The sequence below is a fragment of the Mycteria americana genome, chromosome 22 (genome assembly GCF_035582795.1).
Source record: "Mycteria americana isolate JAX WOST 10 ecotype Jacksonville Zoo and Gardens chromosome 22, USCA_MyAme_1.0, whole genome shotgun sequence".
Taxonomy (NCBI): Eukaryota; Metazoa; Chordata; class Aves; order Ciconiiformes; family Ciconiidae; genus Mycteria; species Mycteria americana.
In genome coordinates, this window is record NC_134386.1 from 1987222 (window position 1) to 2007456 (window position 20235).

Consider the following 20235-nt stretch of genomic DNA (forward strand, 5'->3'; position numbering starts at 1 on the left):
AATGAGTTTTGTTGGCAGCTGCAATGATTCAGCTCTGCAGATGGCCGCCCGCCGAGCGCTCCCCAGCGAGGCAGCCCCACGGGCGGGATCCCACCCGGCCCGGGGGTCACGGCCCCCGGCCACCGCGTGTCCTGCGTGGGGGATGCCCACGGGCAGCTCCCGCCATCCCAGCTTCCCGGTGCAATGGGAGCGAGGGTCTGATCCGGGCGCCGAGTGCATCCCCTGTGGAGGAGTTAAGCCCAACGTCCACGCCAAGGCCATTTTAGCTTCCTTTCCAAAGTGCCCCCCGCGCTCTTCCCCAGCGCTGCCGCCCCCCGGGCAGGGGGCAAAAACTCCCCTCCGGGCAGCAACTCCCAAACCTCCAGCCCCAAGTTCAGTGCCTCAGCTTACAGCATTACTTGGAGACATCCAACCATCCACCTCTGCACATTTTTAACTGAGGAGGTTGTAAATTCTCTGTTTAATATCGCTCCGCAGCCCAGCTGTGGGCCATGGGTTGGGCTTTCTGCATTACCGGTGGTCTGCGAGCGGTTTGGGAGCTGCTGCGCTCGAGTAACCTCGTTCCTCCGTGGCACACGGAGCACTGCGGAGCATCGCGCCTGTCCAGAAACACCAAGAAAACAAGCAGACATGGAAGCAGATCTTTTTAACCTACTTTTTATTTTTTGGAAAACATTCTTTTAATAAAAAGAACAAGGACTGTGACAATTTCTCAGTCGTACAAATACATTAACGATACAAAGACGTTATTTGCATTATACACAACGGAGAGAAAATGAGGCTCGCTGACTTCCTTTCCCGCTGAAGACAGAAGCAGGGTAAACAGGAGCAGTTTTCTGTCTAAGACATCCTGCCGCCCTTAGCACCTGAATTGGTTTTTGTCCTTAGGAAGAAATTAAAACGGCAAGCGTCCTCTCCTTGAGCCTCCCACAGCGAGCGCGGACGATGCCGACACACGGCAGTTGTACAAATATAATAAGAAAGGACGTACACTCCCGGCTACAAATCTGCCCATGTAGTTTTCAAATAAAAACCTTTTCTTAGAAAAAAAACCAAAACAACCATCTGACTATACCTTTATGCTCTTGTATTTGCAACTCGCCGCTTCTCTCCCCGCTCTCTTTTCATGCTCGTCCCTTTTCCACGGGCCTCTTTGGTCCACTCGAGACCGGCTCTGCCGTGGGGAGCCCTCTGAACTCTGAGGACGTGCTTAAATCCCTCTGGAATTCCGGCTCTGCACATGGGCAGGGGCTGTCCTGAGCAGGGCCAGACCTCCGCATCGTCTCCGCTTTCCTAAGCAGCCGGAGCAAACAGCTACCAAGGGGCAGGAACAGCCCAGGCCGTGGCTACGCAGGGACCTGTCTGCAGCCGACCATTTCGTCCGACCCCCCATAACCTGGATCACAGACCCTCCTGCTCACTGCGTCTGCAAGTACTATTTGATTAAACCGTCTTGCAGAGGCTGCCTGCACGGCTGGCCGTCAGCAGAGGCTCCTATAGCCCAGGCGGGTGCTAAAACTTTGCATTTGCTGCTGAAATTAAAAATACAAACCAGGCCCTAGAGGGGTTTTCTGCACTTTACCCTTCAGCTGCGAAGTCACACGTAATTGGGAGCGCAGTCACCGACCGGCGCCGCTGGGCAGGATACTGATGACTTTTTGAAGTTCAAATGATAATCGTTAACTAAACAGAGTTTTCCCATTTTCCTACTTTTTAAGCATCGCAAGCACAAAACAATTTCTTCAATTTCTGATAATTTCTGAAATGTCAATTAAAAAAACCCCCCACGCAAAGCTTCCCTCCCTCCATCAGGCCAGCCGTTACTCTGGTTTGAGCAGTGGGTTTGCAGCAGGGAGCTGTGCGGGGGGAGCCTGTCCGGGCAGAGCGGCTCCCCCAGGTTCACCAAGGAGGGAAGGAATAAATGGGGGTGCGAGAGTCGGCCGAGCCCGAATCAAACCCTCCCGCTGAGCACAACCTCACCAAAGGTCTCGCCAGCAAAAAAAATCCTTTCTTTGTAGCACTGCTGCTCCCACCCATCTACCCCCAATCTGTCCTCCGCAGCTCCCACCGCAGCGATGCCCCAGGGCTGGTGTCCCGAGGCAGGCAGCAGTGGGTTGGGAGGGGATTTTTCTGTGCTGAGGGTCCTCGCCCAAAACCCGCGGAGCTAAAGGAAAGGCTCCACCTGCCCTCGCTGCCCCACACAGCAGCAATTGCCCTGACGGGCACGGAGAGTCGCAGCCGGAGCCGGGCTGCGCCCATTACACACCGCTATAAAGACCAGAAGGGCCGGCAACTGCACAAACGTACAAGCTCTTGGGCCGTCTCTGCATGCCGTGGTCCCAAGAAGCTTCCCTGCAGGATGAAGCCACCCAGGAGCCCACGCTGGGGGTATCACACTGGTGGGTATCACACGCTGGTGGGTATCACAGAGCCGGGGGCCCTTTTCTGGGCAGAGGGGAGAGCAAAGCGCAGGAGACCTGGCTGCTGAGCAAATCCCTCCTCTCCGTGCCTCTGCTTCCCCATCTGGAAAACGGGAGGAGAGAGGACACCTCTGACTTGCAGTTTCAGACCTGCTGCTGCAAAGTTACTATTAAAATTATTGCTACTTCACCCTTTCCTGCAAAGGTGACATCCACAGCCTTTACGACAACGCCATTTCTTCGACTAAATGCACAAAGGAGAGGCACCGGGGACCCATTCAACTCCCTGCCTCAAGGCTTTTTTGATCACAGGCACTTGATTATTTTTACTTATGTGGGCTTAAAGAAACCACACAGCACAGCATATACCAAGGGCAACGGTAAATAACGGAGCAGCACGAGCTGCCAGCTCTGACGGACTGGCCGGGCTGGAAGAGAGCCCTTGAAAAACCACTTTGGGCACAGGGCTGCCTGCTCGGCCCCATCCCGGCTGGAACCTGACAGAGGATGCAGGCGTCCTTACGGCAAACACAAAGCAAAGCCCTTATCGCCATCTGGATGGGGCGACGCGTGCACTGGGGAGGGGTGTGCAAACAAACCAGGCTTTAATTTGAAAGGTTTTCGGAGCGCCTGGCACTGCTGCTGCGTACAGCTGGCCCCTGCTGCCAGCCGTGGCTACGCTGTCCTTCAGAGAGGTCTCAGGGACCTGCAGGACACTTTAGACCAAGGGATGGACTTACACTGAACAGAGAAGCCCCCAGGCAGATGTGCCTTTCTCCAGCTCTCCTCTGCAGCAGGAAAGCTTCTGTGTCCTAGAGCAAATCCGCCGGTCACGCCAAACAACTGCAGCCTGTTCGGAGCTCCCGAAGGACCCGCTCCACCACCGCAGCGGGCTGGATCCCCGCTCGCTTCAGACACGGTCACCTCTCGCCCTGCCAACTAGCCTGAACATTTCACCCCAAAGAGTATGACACCATCTGCTTGGTATGTCTCCTCTGGAGTCTTCTACTGAGCACGTGAGAAGACCTCATCTATGTCTATATTGTCTTTGGTACAGAGCCAAGGGGCTCAAGCCATCGGCATCCACGCAGTCTGCAGGGACGGTGCCGGAATCTGAACCAGCCCCATCCCGGCTTGCGGCTAGAGCACATGTGCCAGCGTGGAAGCAGAGAGAAAACCAGGGGTTTGCAGAGTGCGGCGGGTGCCAGGGCTGAGGGAGCCCCTGTTCATACAACGGCTACGTCCAGGTGACACTGGTGACCAGTTGGGAGAGACCTGGAGCGGAGCATGGAGGATCTGAGGCTTGTGGAAGAGAGGGGCTCTGCGTAGGATTGCTCGGACAGCTGAGTTCCGTGCACCTGCTATAGATGCGTTCTCCTGGTCCATTATCCTGGTCCCTTATCCTGGTCCAAGAAGATGCCATGACCTGCTCGTCAGGCACAAACCCACTGAACATTGCTCAGCACCTTCCTCTCTTGCTTCTCCAGTCCCCATCCATGCAAAACAGGAACAGAAATGCTACCAAGAGCCAAGCAGTGGAAAGAGGAGAACCATGCCAGGAACAAGCCAACATAACTCTGCGGAAATATTCAGCTGCTTCTTTCATATTGCAGGGCTCCAAGAAACCCAGCAGAAGGGGGGCTATGACCCTGGTGCTCCACAGGCACCCCCTGCTTCTCCCTCCCAGCCTGCACCCCAGCACTGACCACTTACAGGCGCAGAAGAGGCTTTGCAGCTACCAGCTGCCGCAGAGAGCAACCGAGTCCTCAGAACCAGACACCAAACCTCCTTTTCCCTTCAAAAAAACTGCTGAACGTTTCCTGCAACGACCCAGAGCATTTGATGACCCAACTCTGCACGACCACCCTTTGCATGCCAAACTCTGCTTCCTCTGGATGTCCCTCTGAATGACCAAAACCACTTTTAAAAGATAAAAGTATCACCTCCTCTGTCTCCCGTTCACTCTGCACTCCCTTCTGACAGCTCTTGGGCTGTCTGGAGAAACCTGGGCAAATTCGTTGGCCTCCAATTCCCCCCCCTCAGGTGGCAATGCTGACTGCTGGTCAGTAAGGGAGAGAAGAGCACGGCAGAAGAATCAGCTGCTGGGGGAGAACTTCTCCTGGGCCTTTTAAAGGAGCCCTGTGAACCCAGAAGACAAGCAGGGTCCACCTCGCTGACGGGATGTGGGCACACGTGGCTGGGGAAAAACAAAAGGTCAATAAAACCAGCTTCTGATTTAAAAGCAGAAGGAGAAGGCAGACCCATGGAGCCTGTGGGCTACGAGACAGAAAAGCATGCAGTTTTGAAGCATGACCCGTTAAAGTGCCAAGCCAGATCTAAGAGCCGAGCACTGGCGAGCGGGAGCTGGTTTTCTCAAGAGCAGGACATCTCTCCAAACCATATTTTGAAGAGACCTCATCACCCAGCTATGCAGGGCCGTTTGGGGGAAAACCAGAACAAAGCAGAAACAGCACGAGCCCTTCCCTTTGGTGCTTAAGAGAAGCAAACTCTTGGGAGAGGGAAGGACCGAGAAGCCAGCTGGAAAGCCCACAAGGTCCGTGAGCTTGGTTTTGGGCATCTCTACTGATTAGCGCGGGCCACCGCTGTTCTTTTGGGGGGGGGGGACCTTTTTGCTAACGACCAACAACCAACTGCTCCTCCCTCGCCCTGGTCTCCCTTCACTCCCGAGGCGCAAAGCCGGGACGGAGCCAGGCTGAGAACCCTCCCCGGGCCTCGCTCCTGCCTCCTCGAGAGCGTCGCTTGCCGAGGACAGTGCCAAGCGTGCATCTACGTGCGCTGCGGACAACGGGACCTCAGCACATACAGAGGAAGTTAATCACACAGACCCTATTGTCATTTAAATTTTGAAGCCCTAGCTGTATTAAAAAAGTCTTTGATATTAATATTAATATTATTTATTATAATAAAGAACAGTCAAGCAGCGTGAAAAAAATATATCTTAGCTACATTACCTTAAATTGCCAAAAATATACACATTTTTCTCTTTTATTTAATAAAAAAAACAAATCCAAACAAAAGACACATGCAACATACTAAATGAGACATTAGCATCAAAACGGGTAAAGAAACGTACCCCAGTGCAACTGAAACACAGATAATCTTTAGCTTTTATTTTTTTCTTTCCCCTGCTCTCCCTCTTTTTCCAAGAGATACAAATGTTGAATGTCGACCTTCCAGCAGTGCCCCCTTCTCCTCCCCTCAATCTGCCAAAGGGACCTTTGGCTCTGGGACAGGTTGAGGCGATTAGACAAGGAGCACACTTCAAAGGGACCGGGCGCCTTTGGAAGATGTCAGAGCAATGTGTAAGTGCTATATGTCTCTTCCCCCACTCGTCCTCTCCAGCCTCGTCCCTCCCCGCTCCGTAGAGCCCTGGAGAGCAGAGAGGTTTCGTACTCAAACTCCTGCCACCGACCAAACTCAATGGCATGGCCAGCAGAGCGCAGGGGGAACCAGGGGTGCTGCGCAGCCCAGCCCTCCCTGCTTGTAACAGCGATCCTGCCTACAAAACCCTTTCCTTGGATTCAGTCCTTCCTTTCCAACCTCTTCTGATGCGTGGGGTCCCAAATATTTTCCCAGTAGGGGTGCGGAGCCCCGGCCAGCACACTTCACAGCCTCCTGCCTGCAAGCTCACCATTAAGTACCTCTCACCGACCTCGTGCAAGTTTTCTGTCGTTGCCCAGGGATTTGGGCACCGAACCACTGACCAAAACAAGGTTTTTGTTTGTCTTGGGAGACCACGCGTGTTGTACCATGGCGCGCTACACAAGGGATAGACGCTTCCCTCCTTCCCATCCCCTCTCTTCCTGGTCCTGGCTTGTTTCTAATTCCAGGGCGTGAAATGTGGTTAAATTTTGGAAGAATTTGACCAGGTCTGGGCACGATGTCAGGCCCTCGTGGTTACAGATCGGTCTGAAGGCCGTGCTGATGGTCAGCATGACAGCAAAACAGGTGGCAAGGCAAATTTGGGACCTTAGAGTAAAAAAAAAGTTAAAAATAGAATAAAAATCAAACCTCAGACAAATGCAGCTGGGCGTGCAGCTGGCAGAGACCACATCTGCACATTTAACAGCCACTGTTTTACCCCTAGCAATTCTGTCCGTCATCTCGCTGACCCAAACCAGCGCTAAGGAACGTCTGTTCCCAAATCCCGAGGACCTGTTGCTTCCCAAAGGTTGGCAGGTACAGCCTTCACGTGTACGCAGCCATCACAGGCACAAACACGGCACTTCGGGGCCAAGGTGAGCGCGGCAGCCCTGCAATAGCCATTCCCCGCGTTGCTTTCAAGCCCGAGACTCGTCACGCATGGAGGGGGCAAGACCCCCCGCCGCAGGAACGGATCCTGCCCTGAGCAGAGGGTCTCTGTGCCGGGGCGGTTTGGGTGGCACCTCTGCTCGCAGAGGGGAGGGGGAACAACACAGCTTGGGGGGGGGGGGGGGGCCCAGAGAAAAAGAAATTAAAAAAAAGTGCAAGCACACAATTGTGCCAGAGCAATTTTGGGGACAGGGAGCCAAAATTAGAGTCAAACCGTTTGCAACTGAAAGATCTCCTTCACATTTTGTAAGTCCCAGGCGGGTGGCAGGTGGCACAGCTCGGCCCGTGACTTACTCGGGAGGTGGCTGGGGACAGGGAATGTGTCAGCGAGAGCCGCAGTTCAGTGCTCCTCTCTACGCCTGTGCTGCAGAGACCACAAGGAAGGGAGACTTTTTTTTTTCCTGCATTTTCACATTTAGCTGCCATCTCCATCTTTCCAATAGCTTCTTAACCTTGTTAAAACATTAGCTTTTCTTTATAAAAAAAATTATATATATATAATATATATATATTTCTGAGCAGACAGCAGTGTTCTGCCCAGTTCACAGAACTAGAGGCCGAGATCAGAAATGTATTTTCTCTCCTTTTAGCCTTATTCAACCATTGTGGTGACAATCTTCCAAACGAACAAAAACAAACAAAAAGAAATAAAATAAAATAAAATTAAAAGGAAGAAAGATATTTAGCAGATGAGTTTCGCCTATAACAAGCTTTTCTAGTACTATCAGCACAGACCCACTGCTGACAAATTTGAATAGTGCAAACTAGTTAGGGGCAGTGGGAATGTGCTGAAAAATATCCATTAAGGTCTGACATTTGTGGGTTGGTTTTTTGTTGTGTGGTGGTTTTGTTGGTTTTTTTTTTGTTGGTTTTTTTTTTTTTTTTAAGACCCTCAGAGTTTCTGTTAGCTGGAGTCTTCCCACCTGCCCCCAGGAGATCTGGATTTAACCAGGGGATGAGGAAAAGAAGGGGCATTTGTACGTTTGACGTAGATGTTCCCCTTCCCCAGCGCTGCCCCACCTGTCCTTCAATCAATCCATCGCATCCAAGCTCAGATGAAGCCGATTCCTTTGCTGAGGTTCCAGGCTGCAAGACGGAGTTAAGGTCAAAAGGTGGAGAACAATGAAGGGTCCGATGTCCTAGCTCAGGAGACTGGTAATTGTCCCATTGCTTGGAGATCCCTCTTCTGAAGTGCCCAAGACCAGTGGAAGAACGTGTTTTTGCCAGACTGGAGTGATTTGTGGCGGGTAAGAAAGAACAGGTACTGGATTTGGGACTCCTTCTTCCCCACACACATTTCTAATTCCCAGCATAGGCCTGGGAAACAACTGCCAGGTTCAAATGCCTTCTGAAGTTGGCTACGACAGGGGTAATACTGGCTACAGCCCCTTTTTGCAAGCTGAAATGTTAGCCTTCAGAAATCTTGGAAGGAAAGAGTGAGAGACGGCACAAGGAGCAGGAGTGTGCTTTTCACGTGAAAAGTACAGCACCGAACCGACAGCAGCTGGTAGAGCAGATGTGGCAATGTCCTTTAAAGAAGCAGGTGGCTTTCACCTCCTCCCCAAGCATCAGTCCTTACCCACTGCTCCACCACTCGTGTCTTTTCAGGCTGGGTTTGGATCCAGCTGAGGTGTCGGGGCTTCACATGATGGCTATAGAGAGAAGAGCATCCTAAGAGCCCAGCAGATGAAAAGCAGGTGAGAAATCTCAGCTACAGAACTTCTTCTTAACCTCCCCATCTGGGCAAAGCAGACCACATAGGCACTGCCACCAGGTCCCGCTTCCCCAGCTGCGTCACATCCAGCGCTGCCTCTGCGGGCACTGCCAGATTCCTCTGCACTGTGCGGAAAGGAGTCCTCAGCAGAGGGGCCTCCCTCCACCAAGGTCTTGGCCAAGGATGCTCGATGGTTTCTAGTGCCTTGGCCCGGGAGCTACACACACGTGAACACACGCTTGCACTCACGGCAGGGAGGAGACTGGCAGGCATCTGGTGTTAACTTTCTCCTCCACTCTGCGTGGAAACACAGCTTCACTTTGAGCATGTGTGGCATGGACCAGGGCGGCAGGCAGCCCCCCACCTTCGCTCCTCCCGATACCAGGGCTTGGTCAGAGACGTACTGTCTTCCAAAGCACCTCTTGGCATTGCCCAGCGGCAGGAAATGCTTCTTGGAAGCCTTGTGCTCATTGCTCTAACAGTATCAAAGTTGACTGTGGAAAGCCACATTCCCCTGGCTGAGAGGAGTTGGCTGCTGGTTTGTTCGGGGTGAGCGGGGAGCTTAGCCCTTGTCCTGGGTAAGAGGAGCTCCCTTTTCATTCATGCTCTTTAAAAAACAAACAGAAAAAGAGACGCAGAGGAGACAGGTATCAGTACTGGACGGGCAGCAACACACGGGGGCAGAAGCAGAGAGCCCTGCTGTGCTGCGGACCTGGCCCTGCTCACCGCGACCTCTCAGGCTCCTCCGAGATCAACGGAGACACGGGAGCCCCAGGTTTCCCCTCTGCCCAGTTCAGGCCGAACTGGCCCCTCAACCCTGGCCTTTGGCTCCTAAATGTCTCCAACCAGGGCTGGACCTCCTGGGTACAGGTTGAGGCCAGGGGAGGGATGGAGGAGAGATGGAAGTATCACACCATCAGTCCCTAGACACTGGTGTTCCAGTAGAAGGCTGCTTTACAGAGAGGCTGTAAACCTCTTCACAACCTCTCCTCTTGGGTGCAAGATGCCTTCTAAACCCTGGGTTTCAACATGCAGTCACCTTCGTATTTCATCACGAGGCTCCAATAGGGCCAGCACTGCCAGGGGCACATTGTCCCATCCAAGTCTTAGGGTTAACGCAGACAAATCTATGGCCTGTCTCTGCCTTGCTTCTGCAGCAGGTCTGGTGTGTGTCTGCACACACGCATGGAAGGGCACCTTGGGAGCCTCTGTGCCTACCCACGACCCTGTCTGGGCCCTACGGAAGTCCTTGGAGGTAGGATCAGGACGTGACACTGGCTAGTGAGGGACGCAGCAAAGCCAGCGGAGCATGCTGGCTCTGTTGCCTAAGTGGTGCCCTCGCTCCCCCAAGTTAACTGTAGCGCAGACTGTCTCTGCCCGGGTCTGTACAGCGCCTAGCACCACGAGCTCAGTGGGGTTAGGGTAGTGCTAGCAGCATACGCACCGTTCCTTTCGGGGTGTTGCCATCAGCCTGCAGGTTGAGAAACGGGTTAGTCTGTGCTGTAAGGACGGGTGGGATGCCTGTCCCCGAAGCCAGGAGGCTGTTCCCAGGAGTGCTGAGCGGTGGGGTGGCCTGGGGGGCCATGAGGGCATTGCTAGGGTTGAGCTGCTGGGGGGAGAGGGAGGCCAGGAGAGAGCTGCTGCTGGGGGGCGGCTGAGGGGCCGAGGTCATGAGGGCGCTGGTGCTGGAGTGCAGGGGGGCGGAGGTGGCTGCCAGCAGGCTGGTCATGGACAGCTGGGACGAGCTTGTCATCTGCAGCCGCTGCAGCTCCCTCTTCTGCTGGATTTGCTGCATCATCTGGAACACCAGGGCCTGCTGCTCCTGCAGGGAAGGGTGAGGAAGAGAAGTCAAAGAAGGCACAAAGGGCTCAGGAAGAGGTGACACCTAACACAAAGGAGCCAGGAGCCACACTGGCACGCTCCATCCCAGGCAATGCTACTGGGGACAGGGAGAAAGTCCCCTCGATCACATCTCTACAGGTAGAGAGGAACAGTCTGTCTTGTGCTCGTTAACAGCCTGTGCTCGTGACCTTTCCAACCCCGTTGTTTCCTGAAGCGTAGGATTAGCTAACCCTCCCTAAGACACCTGCAGGCACACAAATCTACTCGGCTCTTTCCAATCAATCAACCCATGGATTTTAAGTCTGTGGCATTCACTATCCTGAATTGGCTATCCAGATTGGCTGCTAATTTCCTTCCCCGGCCCATCCTGCTTCACAGCTCAGCCCTGACCCACAGGGTCAGTGTAGGTGAGCCAGATCCAGGGGGGATGAGGGCCACGGCTCACCTGCACCCGGAGGGATGCCCTCGAATCCAACCAAACTGCGGAAATCACTATAGCAACCATCGACCAATGCAGCAGGCTGAGAGCTGACATTGTTCCCGTACCCACAGGGATGCAGCTGATGACACGGTGACATCAGCCGCTCTAAAGAGAAGCCCTTTGAAATTTGCTTTTCCTGGGTTATAAATAGCCTGACCCAGAAATCTATCCAAAGCAATGGGCCAAGTTCATGGGAGATATAAATGAGCACAGCTTCATTGACGGGAACTGTTAGCACTCCCGTGCAACTCCACCGCAGGGGAGGGACACCACAGAGGTTTCTGCAGGGCAAGCGAACGCGGTTCATACACACTCAGGGGCTCGTTTACCATCCATCTGCGCAGCCATTCCCACAACAGCCTGGGACGGGGCTGCTGTTTTACCCAAGAGGATGCAGGCAGAGCGCCAAGATCCTCAGAACAGCTGCCTGATCCTTTCTCTGACCCCAAAGTCCTCAGCCACCTACACAGTCCCCTTGGCATCTCCAGTTCTCTACGTCAATGTGCCCAGACACGGCTCACCTGCCTCAGGACTAAGCAATTTGGTGCTTATCCCTTTATAAACTCAAGTAGTGTCCTCAAGGGAGTTCCTCTTCTCCTGTGGGCCTCAGCACATCTGCAAGCCCAGAGACCAGCATGCTCGTGGCAGCAGGAGCAGACATGATTTGCATTCAAAGATGGCTGGAGGAGGTAACGGCCCTCCTGATTTTACGATGGCTTAGCGTTACCACATTCTCACACCCTCAGGATGTGGGAAACCCAGATCAAATTTTTTCCTTTGTATGAAAAAGTTCAAATCCCCATCTCCCTCCCTCCAGGAGGTGCCGCACCTTCCTGCCTAAAGCTTTTCTCCTCACTCCACCCACAGCAGCCTGGAGCCAAGGAAAAGGCACAAGACTCTTGCAGCCCTGTGGGCAGGGGATTCATATGAAGGAGGGAGCCCTAAGTTTTGCTCTCTGCTCCGAGGCTTTCCCATTAAACAGCTCATCAGATAAAAGGTGCCAGCAGGCACACTTACCGGATTAAGCGGCTGGGAAGTCAGGAGCTGCTGAAGCTGCTGGAGCTGTTGTTCGTGTTGGTGCAAGACGTGCCGCTGCTGCTCTGTCAGGGGACTCAGGCTGGGCAGGCTGCAAGGGGAGCAGGGCAGGGAATGTCAGCGCAGCCCGTCTTGGTCCTGCATACACAGGGCCTCCCTCCCTCCCGGTGCTAAGCTTCTGCTGGAGAGGGCAGGGCTGTCCCCGCGAGCTCCCCATCCTCACCTGCTCAGGCTGGTGGAGAGCTGCAAGGTCGGAGGCCCGCTCGCCTGCGTCAGCGCGCTCGGAGGCTGGGCGGCCTGAGCTCCATTCAGATTCCCCAGGATCCCGTTGATGGGCATCTGCTGGCCTCCTGCCAGGGTCCCCATCAGGCCGTCCACCATGGGCACCGTGGAGAGGCTGTGGCTGGCAGTGGTGCCTCCCCCCAGCCCGCTGCCTGCCACCCTGGCCAGGCCATTCACCTGCTGCACCCCGGGCAGGGGTAGCGAGGCAGGACTCTGCTGCAGCATGGGCAGGGGCGGAGGAGTGCTGTGGAAGGACAGGGAAGAGCTGCTCCTGCTGGGGCAACCTGAATGAGGGTCCTGGGGGAGAAACGGACATAAGAGCATCGGACTGGGGCAGCTTGTGAAAGGTCAGCTCAGCTCCAAGGGTGCTTTGGGCAGGAGCTGGAGGTGGGAAGGGGGGCTGTGAGTGCAAGTGCAGGTGTGTGCTCAGAGGGGTCCCAGAACTCAGACATGCTTTGCTGGATCTCTAGAGGTGTGGCCAGACTAACCTAGAAGCATTCTCACCTCACGCTCCCAGCCTCAGCTACTCTATTCAGACCCTCAGCACTGAGATGAACTGAAGAACGGGCACTCCAGAGAAAGAAACCTGGTTTCTGGGCCTGGACTACAAGGCTTTACAAGCTGGATTATCAAGTCAGAGTACTGGGACTGCACTGCTCTGTTCCCTCCCCAAGTTCCTTCCCCAGCTGGCTGGCGGATGCGGTGGCCAGTGTACCTCAGAGGAAGTGGAGAGCGAGTTCTCGATCCCAAAGCTGTTCTTGCATGGGGGGCTCTTGCTGATGCTCAAGGAATCGTTGTTGCAGACTGTACGGAGGAAAGAAGCAAGGATGCAGAGTCAGGGGTGGAGCCTGACGTTGCCACAGCAATAGCAAGGGACAGTGCATACTGCCAGTGGCTACAGAGAGATAAATGGGTCAGATCCTCCCCACTGTGACCCCCTCCTGCCCACCCCAGAGCACCGCTATGAAAGGACACGGGGTGACACGTCCCACCAGTCCCCTCACCGTTTGGAGGCAGGATGTACTGGGCCTGGCTGCCTGGGCCATTGCTGCTGGTCACCACGGGGAAAGGGACGGAGAGCTGGACGTTGAGGAGCTGCAAACGCTCCTTCTTGGCAGTCAGTGTCATGATCTGCTCCTGGAGCCGCTGGTTCTCCTTCTGCAGCGAGTGCAGGGCTTTGAGCATTTCTACAACTGCAGGGAACGGAAGAGGGGAAGGGGGACAGGGTCAGGGGAGAGAATGGGGGACGGAGGAAAGAGGAGAAGGGGATCCACAGGAGGTACCACAATTAGACCACAGTGGGGGAGGAGACTAGCCCCAGATCACGGTCCCACTGCCAGCTACTTCCCCATGGCACAGACCAGTGCTTTGTCCCCCACCTGGCTCCTTTGCCTGTGGGCAAAATCCCAGCTGGCTCCCACACAAACATGCAAGGACCTCTCCTCCCACAGCCCGTGCCCTGAGTGACTCACTGTTTACGCCGGCTTCCCCGTTGCCCTGCTTCTCCAGGAGCTGCTCGATGTTTGGGGTAGCCTGGGGAACATTCTCCAGCTGCCCGCTGCTGCTACAGGACACCGTCTGGTCGAAGAGGGTCGGCAGGCTGCTGATGGGGGACCTGGGCAAGGGTTGGGGAGATGTCAGAGGTGCTTCCCTAGTCTGCACCTGCACTCCTCTGCTCTCTTTTCCCCACATCTCCTCTGCCTCACACTGGGAGTGGCTGCATCCCTCCCAGCCTCAGTCTCCTCTGCTCCACTTCAGGAGAGCCCTCCGTTCCCGTTAGCCCCGGCTTGTATTGGAAAAGCAAACCTGCCTCCTCCCCTCCCATCCCACTCCCAGCCCCAAGGAGGAGGGAAGGAGCTGCCTCTGCTTCCCCCAGTCTCTTTCCCTTTCCTTGCTGTGTCATCCCACGGCTTCCCGGGGTACCGCCGTGCCCACGCGGATGCGGAGGCAGCCCAGTGCCCGGTGCCGGGAGAGGACTCCTGAAGGACACTCACATGGAAGAGAGACTCTCCTGGGGCGACGTCCCTCGGCAGCCGAAACTGCAGTCTTCCAGGTCAGGCTCTGGGTGGGGAGAGGGACAGAGAGGCACAGTGTTCATAGGCGTCCAGCCCTCGCAGGTGCCGGGGTTTGTCACCCGAGGGCGGCGAGCGCCGGTCCCCGCTAGATGGGAGCACCGAGCAGCGCAGGGCACCGGCATTGCATAACGGCCCCGGCCGCATGCGCCTCCGCCCGCCGTGGGAGGGGCTGCGTGTCATTGCGTGTCACCCTGTGTCACGCCGGGGGGGGGAGTGGTGGGTGTGTGTGTCACCCTGGGAAGGTCACCGACGCGACTCCCTTCCTAATGGCAGGGGCCAAATTTGCCGGGCGGTGCCTGCGCCGGGGCCGCAAGCCCGAAGCCGCGGGGAGCTTGCAGGGAACCGGGCAGCGCCGGAGCCTCTGCCCCGGCCCCGCTCCCTCCCAGCCGCGGAAACGGGAGGGATGGGCAGAAAGCAGCTTTTCAGCTTTTCCTTTAGCTGTAAAGCTGCGGGGGGGGGGGGGGGGGGGGGGAGACTTGCTTTGCTGAGCCTGCGAAGATGAATCAATCCTGTGCAAAGCCCTACTCAGCTCTCCTAAGTGCTACTGCAGCCCTGTGCCTCCAGGATCCTTTCCCGAAACCCAGCTGGGGTCCTCCAAAGTTTCCAGATGCTCAGCTCCTTTCTAAAGAGCTTAAATAAGTGCTTCAGTGTCCAGAAGCTACCCCCATACCCATCCCTCTGTCCCAGGGAGCTGGGACACCGCAGTGCTGGGGACGGAGCCACCGTGCATGTGCTCATGTGCAGGATATCTCCCATCCAAAGAGTAATGGAGAAGTGAAGTATATTTATCTGCCATTTGCTTTCCATCCCCAGAGCCTGCCAGCCCGTAAACACACGTTCCCCTCGCTCTGGGACGTGTCAGATGTTGCGAGTACAGCCTGCACCAGCTGGCTGACTTGCCCCTCCTCTTCTTCACACAATAAGAGACATTTCTTATGTGCAAGAATCCAGGAAGTCTCCTGCAGGGAACACTGTGATTTACAGTGTAATGCCCTGAGCGGGGCATTAGTTATTGGCAGTATTTTCTACTGCTGAGAACAAGCAAACGCAGCTGTTGTTCGGCAGCTCTTACAGACAGGTATGAGTTGGATCCTCACTCCTTCATCCCCATGGGAATGTCTTCCTGGCCATCAATTATAACCGGTCCACCCTTCCGGGGAGAAGCCACTGCTTTCTGGAGGTTGCCAGTCAACAGCAGTCTCCCAGTGTAAGACATCCACGTGGAGACAACTCTTGATTTTGGACACACCGCAAGGCATGAAATCTTCCTAAGTTCTCCAACCCAGGATCAGCTACCAGAAGGCTGGGAACACTCAGACTACAGCAGTGCTTCTCAGTATTGTTTCCATCCAAGGACCACCTAAACCCTTTGAAAAAACATCCACAGCCCACCGTGTGCAGCTTTGCCACAACGGTTTTAACTTGCAACCAAATAAACATTCAGCTAAGCTCTGACCGCCTGCTTGTCACTATCACACTGTTTGCTTGCTGCCCAGGGAGGATGCATGCATATATATATATATATATATATACACACACACACACGCGCGTGCGATTCTGGTTTTCTGAAACAGTACCAGGCTCCATGTTCAATTATCTCCTGGCCAACATCACCCTGTTGTCTACAGAACGGGGAGATGACTGACACAGAGACAGCACTTTCCAAGGCAGCAAGTATGAAAAAGAGGCTTGAAGACAACTAGAGAAGATAAATACATTTGGCCTGTCATCGTAATGAGGCAGGATCCAGGACAAGCCGTGGGAGGAAGAACTAGACAGGAGCTAAGGGAGTGGGAAGATAAGAATCAGACTTTTTGTACTGCCAAAGGCACCCTGGTATCAACCTGCATCAGTGGTAACAGTTTCTCAGTTCCCCCGTCTGTAAGACATGGTAACACCATTTCCCTACATTACATTAAAATTGTGAAGAGCTCAAATATTATTGCAATGAAAGCTGCATCTCCGTGGGATCTGTCTACACAGACACTCTCAGGAAAGGTTATCTGAATTAAAGACAAGGCAGGATTACTTCACAACCACCCTGTTAACGATTTGGGATTAGAGCAGTCACCACACTTTGAAGTGAAAATGGCCCCACACAGGAGGCTTAATGCATGCTAATCAATCCCCCTGGAAAAAAAAGTGAACTTGGCTTAACACCCTCTAGGTCTCTAGCTCCAGCAGGAGGAGATAGTGATGGACAAACCTTAAACGTGACAAAACCCAGGAGCTGTTCTGAAGGCTGTCTGGAACTGGAAGAAACACGTCCTGAAGCTTACAGGATCCCAGTCAAACAAAAAGAGTGATCTTGGAAATGGAAACTAAGGATCAGGCTTTTTTGAGCGCTTTGTGTGTTGGATTTTGCCTACATGATTCATTCATTAGTAGCCGCAGGGCTGGAACAGAACCCAGACTGCCGAGCCTCCGTGTTGTGCCTGAACCACAGGGCTATTCCTGACAGTTGACTCGCTTCCTCCTCCTGTCAGCACCTTGCCAAAATAACAGCAAAGGGGAAGTGGCAGTGGGTCATCTCTCTCCTGTCGATTGCCGTGAGGGGAGAATAACTCTTTGAATCATCCCAGTCTTTCCTTAATTCCAGGTGACTGAATCACTCCTGACTCACAGCTCCCATGCAACGGCCCTGACTCCCACTGGAGTCAGCTGTGCAGTCACCTTCCCGTTGCACTCAAGCAGATGCAAGCTGCCGGCGGGGGCATAAAGACAAAATGCTGCCAGTGACACACGGAGAGACAGACAGGCACCTTCCATGGGCTTGCAAAGGTCATAAGTACATACGTGTTCATTCATGCTTTACATGCAGGCATGCACACTTGTTAAGGCAAATAAGGGCACACTGGTGTCAGATTATTCAGAGAACTCAGAGCCACCTCTAATGAGGACTGTGCGCTTTAAAGTGCTTGTCACTCAGTGTGACACTGGGCAGAGTTTTACCTCCCAGGAGTTCAGCATCCAGCATGCTGAGCTGCCAACATTTCTGGGCTAGGGGAGCATGAGACAGTTGCACCACTAACTGCAACATCTGAAAATCAGGAGGGTGCTTTTGTTTAACTACTGGTGCAAAACAAAAATCAGGCCCACTCTGTTTTGGGAAAAAAGAAATCTTACGATGCTTCAAGTTTCCTGCTTATTAACCAGGCAATTTTCCAAGAAAAATGAATTTGCCTTGGTGGGAAAAAATGAGCAGTTGTAAGTAATTCAGTGTTGGCACGTTCATGTTTGGAAGTTGAAAACAGTGGATTTTTTTTGCATTCATGACAAAGCCAAAGGGGAAAGGCAGAAATGGAAGATGAAAATTAAGAGCGTGAGACATTTCTCATTTAAAAAAAAAACCAAACCAGAAAACAAAACCCCAACAAAGCCTTTTAACTTATTTTGAGCAAGCAAAAGCTGACAGCAGCTTTCAAGAGGTTTGCACAGCTTTAGTGTGTAAAAAGACAACAAATTTCTGTAGGGAAGGACTACGTTCTTGCACTTTTCCAGCATACGTCCAGGGACACATGTTATCCAGTGGACACACCAGCAGATATGCTTTTACAGGACTACAGGCGAGCACTTCATTAAGGCAAACACAAGCACCCCCTGCCCTGGGGAAAAAGCCACTGTCCCTCTCTCCTAGCCCCTGGCTCTCACACGCATGGGATGGGAGCAAGCAGGGAGGGCAGCTGGAGAACTATGGATGCAGTTGTCTCGACTCTTCCAGGGAGACCCCTTTGGAAGTCCAAACTCACATACCTTCTGATTCACGTACCTGCCCGGCTGCTTTCCGACTGATTTAAGAGTGGGTTGATTGATAGCCCAGATGCGAGGGGGCTTCCAAAAATATGTGAGGAAGGGAGACTAAATGTTGAACCTGCCAGTGAGAACACCTACATGGCAAAACAAGGAGGGAGAGAGAGAGAGAAATGACTGCTCAAAACTGCAAGAGGAAAATAACTTCATTATTCCATCTCCTCCTGACTCTTGAACCCAGCTTGCTCATGAGAGAGTGTTAAAAATATCTCCTTGGAAGTCTCGCTAGACAGTTGAAATCTTCCCAGCCCCATTCTCAGAGCCAAGAGGTCTGAATGAGCTGTGTTAACACTGCGGCTGTAAAACTAACTCTCTCCTCCCTGTAAAACACCTCTCTCGGTGAGCTCCCGATAAAGGACAAGGCTCTGTCTCCTGGCATATGTACAGCCCACCCAGCTGGGACGTGCGAGCCCTCCCACCAAGTTATCTGTGCTGCAGAGTGAAGGTAGGGCTGGCACTGGTGGCAGGATTGCGGCACGGGGATCCCACAGCAGGGGACGAGCAGCACGGGACACAGCACACGCCGACAGCCAGGCCTCTGCTACCTGAGCGCTGTCCATGCTCCCCTTACAGCCAATGGAAAGCAATGCATCCTTTTAGGTTGCAATTCCTCCCACCCCGAAACAGGCTGCGTGGGCTGCGACGTGAAACTGCCTACATCTTTCTACCGACTCTAAGGGAAGCTGCAGTCGGCAGCTCCTCTCCAAACTGAAGGAAGAGTAGCTGTTCTCAAGTGGAAAAAGCAACTCTTCCGTGCCCACAAACCGGCCCTGCTCTGCCAGCGACTGCTCTGTCCAACGCTCTCCTGAACTACAGTCCCTCTCCTGGTCCTGATGTTCTTACCTGCGTGGTGGAGACCGAGGAGGAGGAAGCTGGGATGGTGCTAGCAAAGGGAGACCGGTTGAGCTGTGGGAGGGACGACGTACCCTGGTGTGCCAGCAGGCTGGAAGAGAGGGGTGTACTGCACACAGCTCGGAGCACTCCGCCCCCGTGGGAAATAGGGTCCTTGTTACTGGTGTAGATCCCTGCAAGGGGAGGAGATGTGTTAGAGAGCCACACTCCCAAGCCATGCTCCCCTCCGATGGCCTGGAAGCAGGCGGTTTTCTGCAGGGCTTGATCTCGGAAAGGGAGGGTGGTACCAATGCACAAGACCAAGCCTAACATGCACTTCAGCATCTCATGGCCTGGCGTGCAGCGAGGGTGGTCACAGCCCTCAATCCTTCTATCAAAAGGTACCACAAACTTTTCCAGCCTTGGCTCTGCCCCCCCTTGTTTGCTCCTCGCACCCCGATACAATCCCACAGAGACACCATAGCACAAAGTGACTCACCAAAGGCACAAGTCAGTGGCAGAAGGGGGTAGTGGACTGAGAGTCCCACTCTCTGCTGCCTGTGCTAGTCAAGAGACCACACTCTTGCTGAGCTAACCTGTCCCCTTCCGTGATGCCCAGGGACCCGTGGTGGGGCACGGACAGATAAATGAGGAAGAAAGGGTGAGGAGAGAGCTGCTGCTGAGGGAGAGACCCGTCTGACTTCCCCTTGGCTCAGGCATGCAGCAGAGGCAGTGCCCAAAGCCGGGTCCTTCAGAGCCCTGCCAACATCTCTCCGCAAGAGAAGAATGGGAGAACAAGCAGGCAGGAGAGCAGGGCCTGGCAGCCTCCTCCTCTTTGAAACATCCCTTTGTTGTTCCAGGGGGGAGGAAAAAAAAAAATTGGCCTAAGGTTATGATTATGGAATCTGCATCAATTCTTGCAGCTCCTCTCCTCTCTCAGGCAGTGCAGACAAATGGGCCAGGGCTCCCAGGCACACACAACAAAATTATACCTCCCCCCCTTGCAATCTGACCTAAATTGGAGCATCTGCAAACAACCCACAATAGACCGATGACAAGTTCTGCTGCCAGAACAGTGTCAAACCTCAGCCCTGAGCAGCAGGCCACTCCTCTGCCTGCTGCCTTAACCCCTTCCTGCCACGTGTCCTGGCTGTCCTCATCCCTGCCAGGCCAGGGAAGGGGACTCGGGCTGGGAACAGCTCTAAGCCTCTCAGCAGAGTTATTGGTGTGCCAGTCTGCCAGCCCTACATGGATGTGGTAAGACCAGGATGAGAGGTTTTGTTTTTAAAAGAGGGGTTAAACTTGAACCGCTTATGAAAGTCCCTCATTTGGGGTCAGGCTGTGGTTGTTCCAGTTTGGCCTGTGAATATCCCTCTCTATCGCTTTGGAGATTAAGCTCTGGCTAGCTGAGGT

General features: G+C 54.0%; 1 protein-coding gene across 6 annotated transcripts in view; it reads right to left on the reverse strand.

Annotated features, from left to right (window-relative positions):
* Positions 1–5036: 5036 nt before the first annotated feature.
* MLLT6 (MLLT6, PHD finger containing) overlaps positions 5037–20235 on the reverse strand; it is a 48118-nt gene continuing 32919 nt past the window's right edge. For 3 of the 6 annotated variants that reach the window (XM_075523169.1, XM_075523167.1, XM_075523166.1), the window contains exons 11-20: positions 18835–19016; positions 17951–18068; positions 14101–14167; positions 13579–13721; positions 13111–13299; positions 12822–12910; positions 12048–12403; positions 11807–11915; positions 9911–10288; positions 5037–7838 (exon numbers count right to left, since the gene is read on the reverse strand). In XM_075523169.1, coding sequence (XP_075379284.1) covers positions 7521–7838; positions 9911–10288; positions 11807–11915; positions 12048–12403; positions 12822–12910; positions 13111–13299; positions 13579–13721; positions 14101–14167; positions 17951–18068; positions 18835–19016 — 1949 coding nt within the window. In that variant the 3' untranslated portion in view covers positions 5037–7520. Of the gene's footprint in view, positions 9074–9910; positions 10289–11806; positions 11916–12047; positions 12404–12821; positions 12911–13110; positions 13300–13578; positions 13722–14100; positions 14168–17950; positions 18069–18834; positions 19017–20235 lie in introns of all 6 variants that reach the window. The other 3 variants (XR_012778639.1, XM_075523168.1, XM_075523170.1) reach the window with 3 other exon arrangements.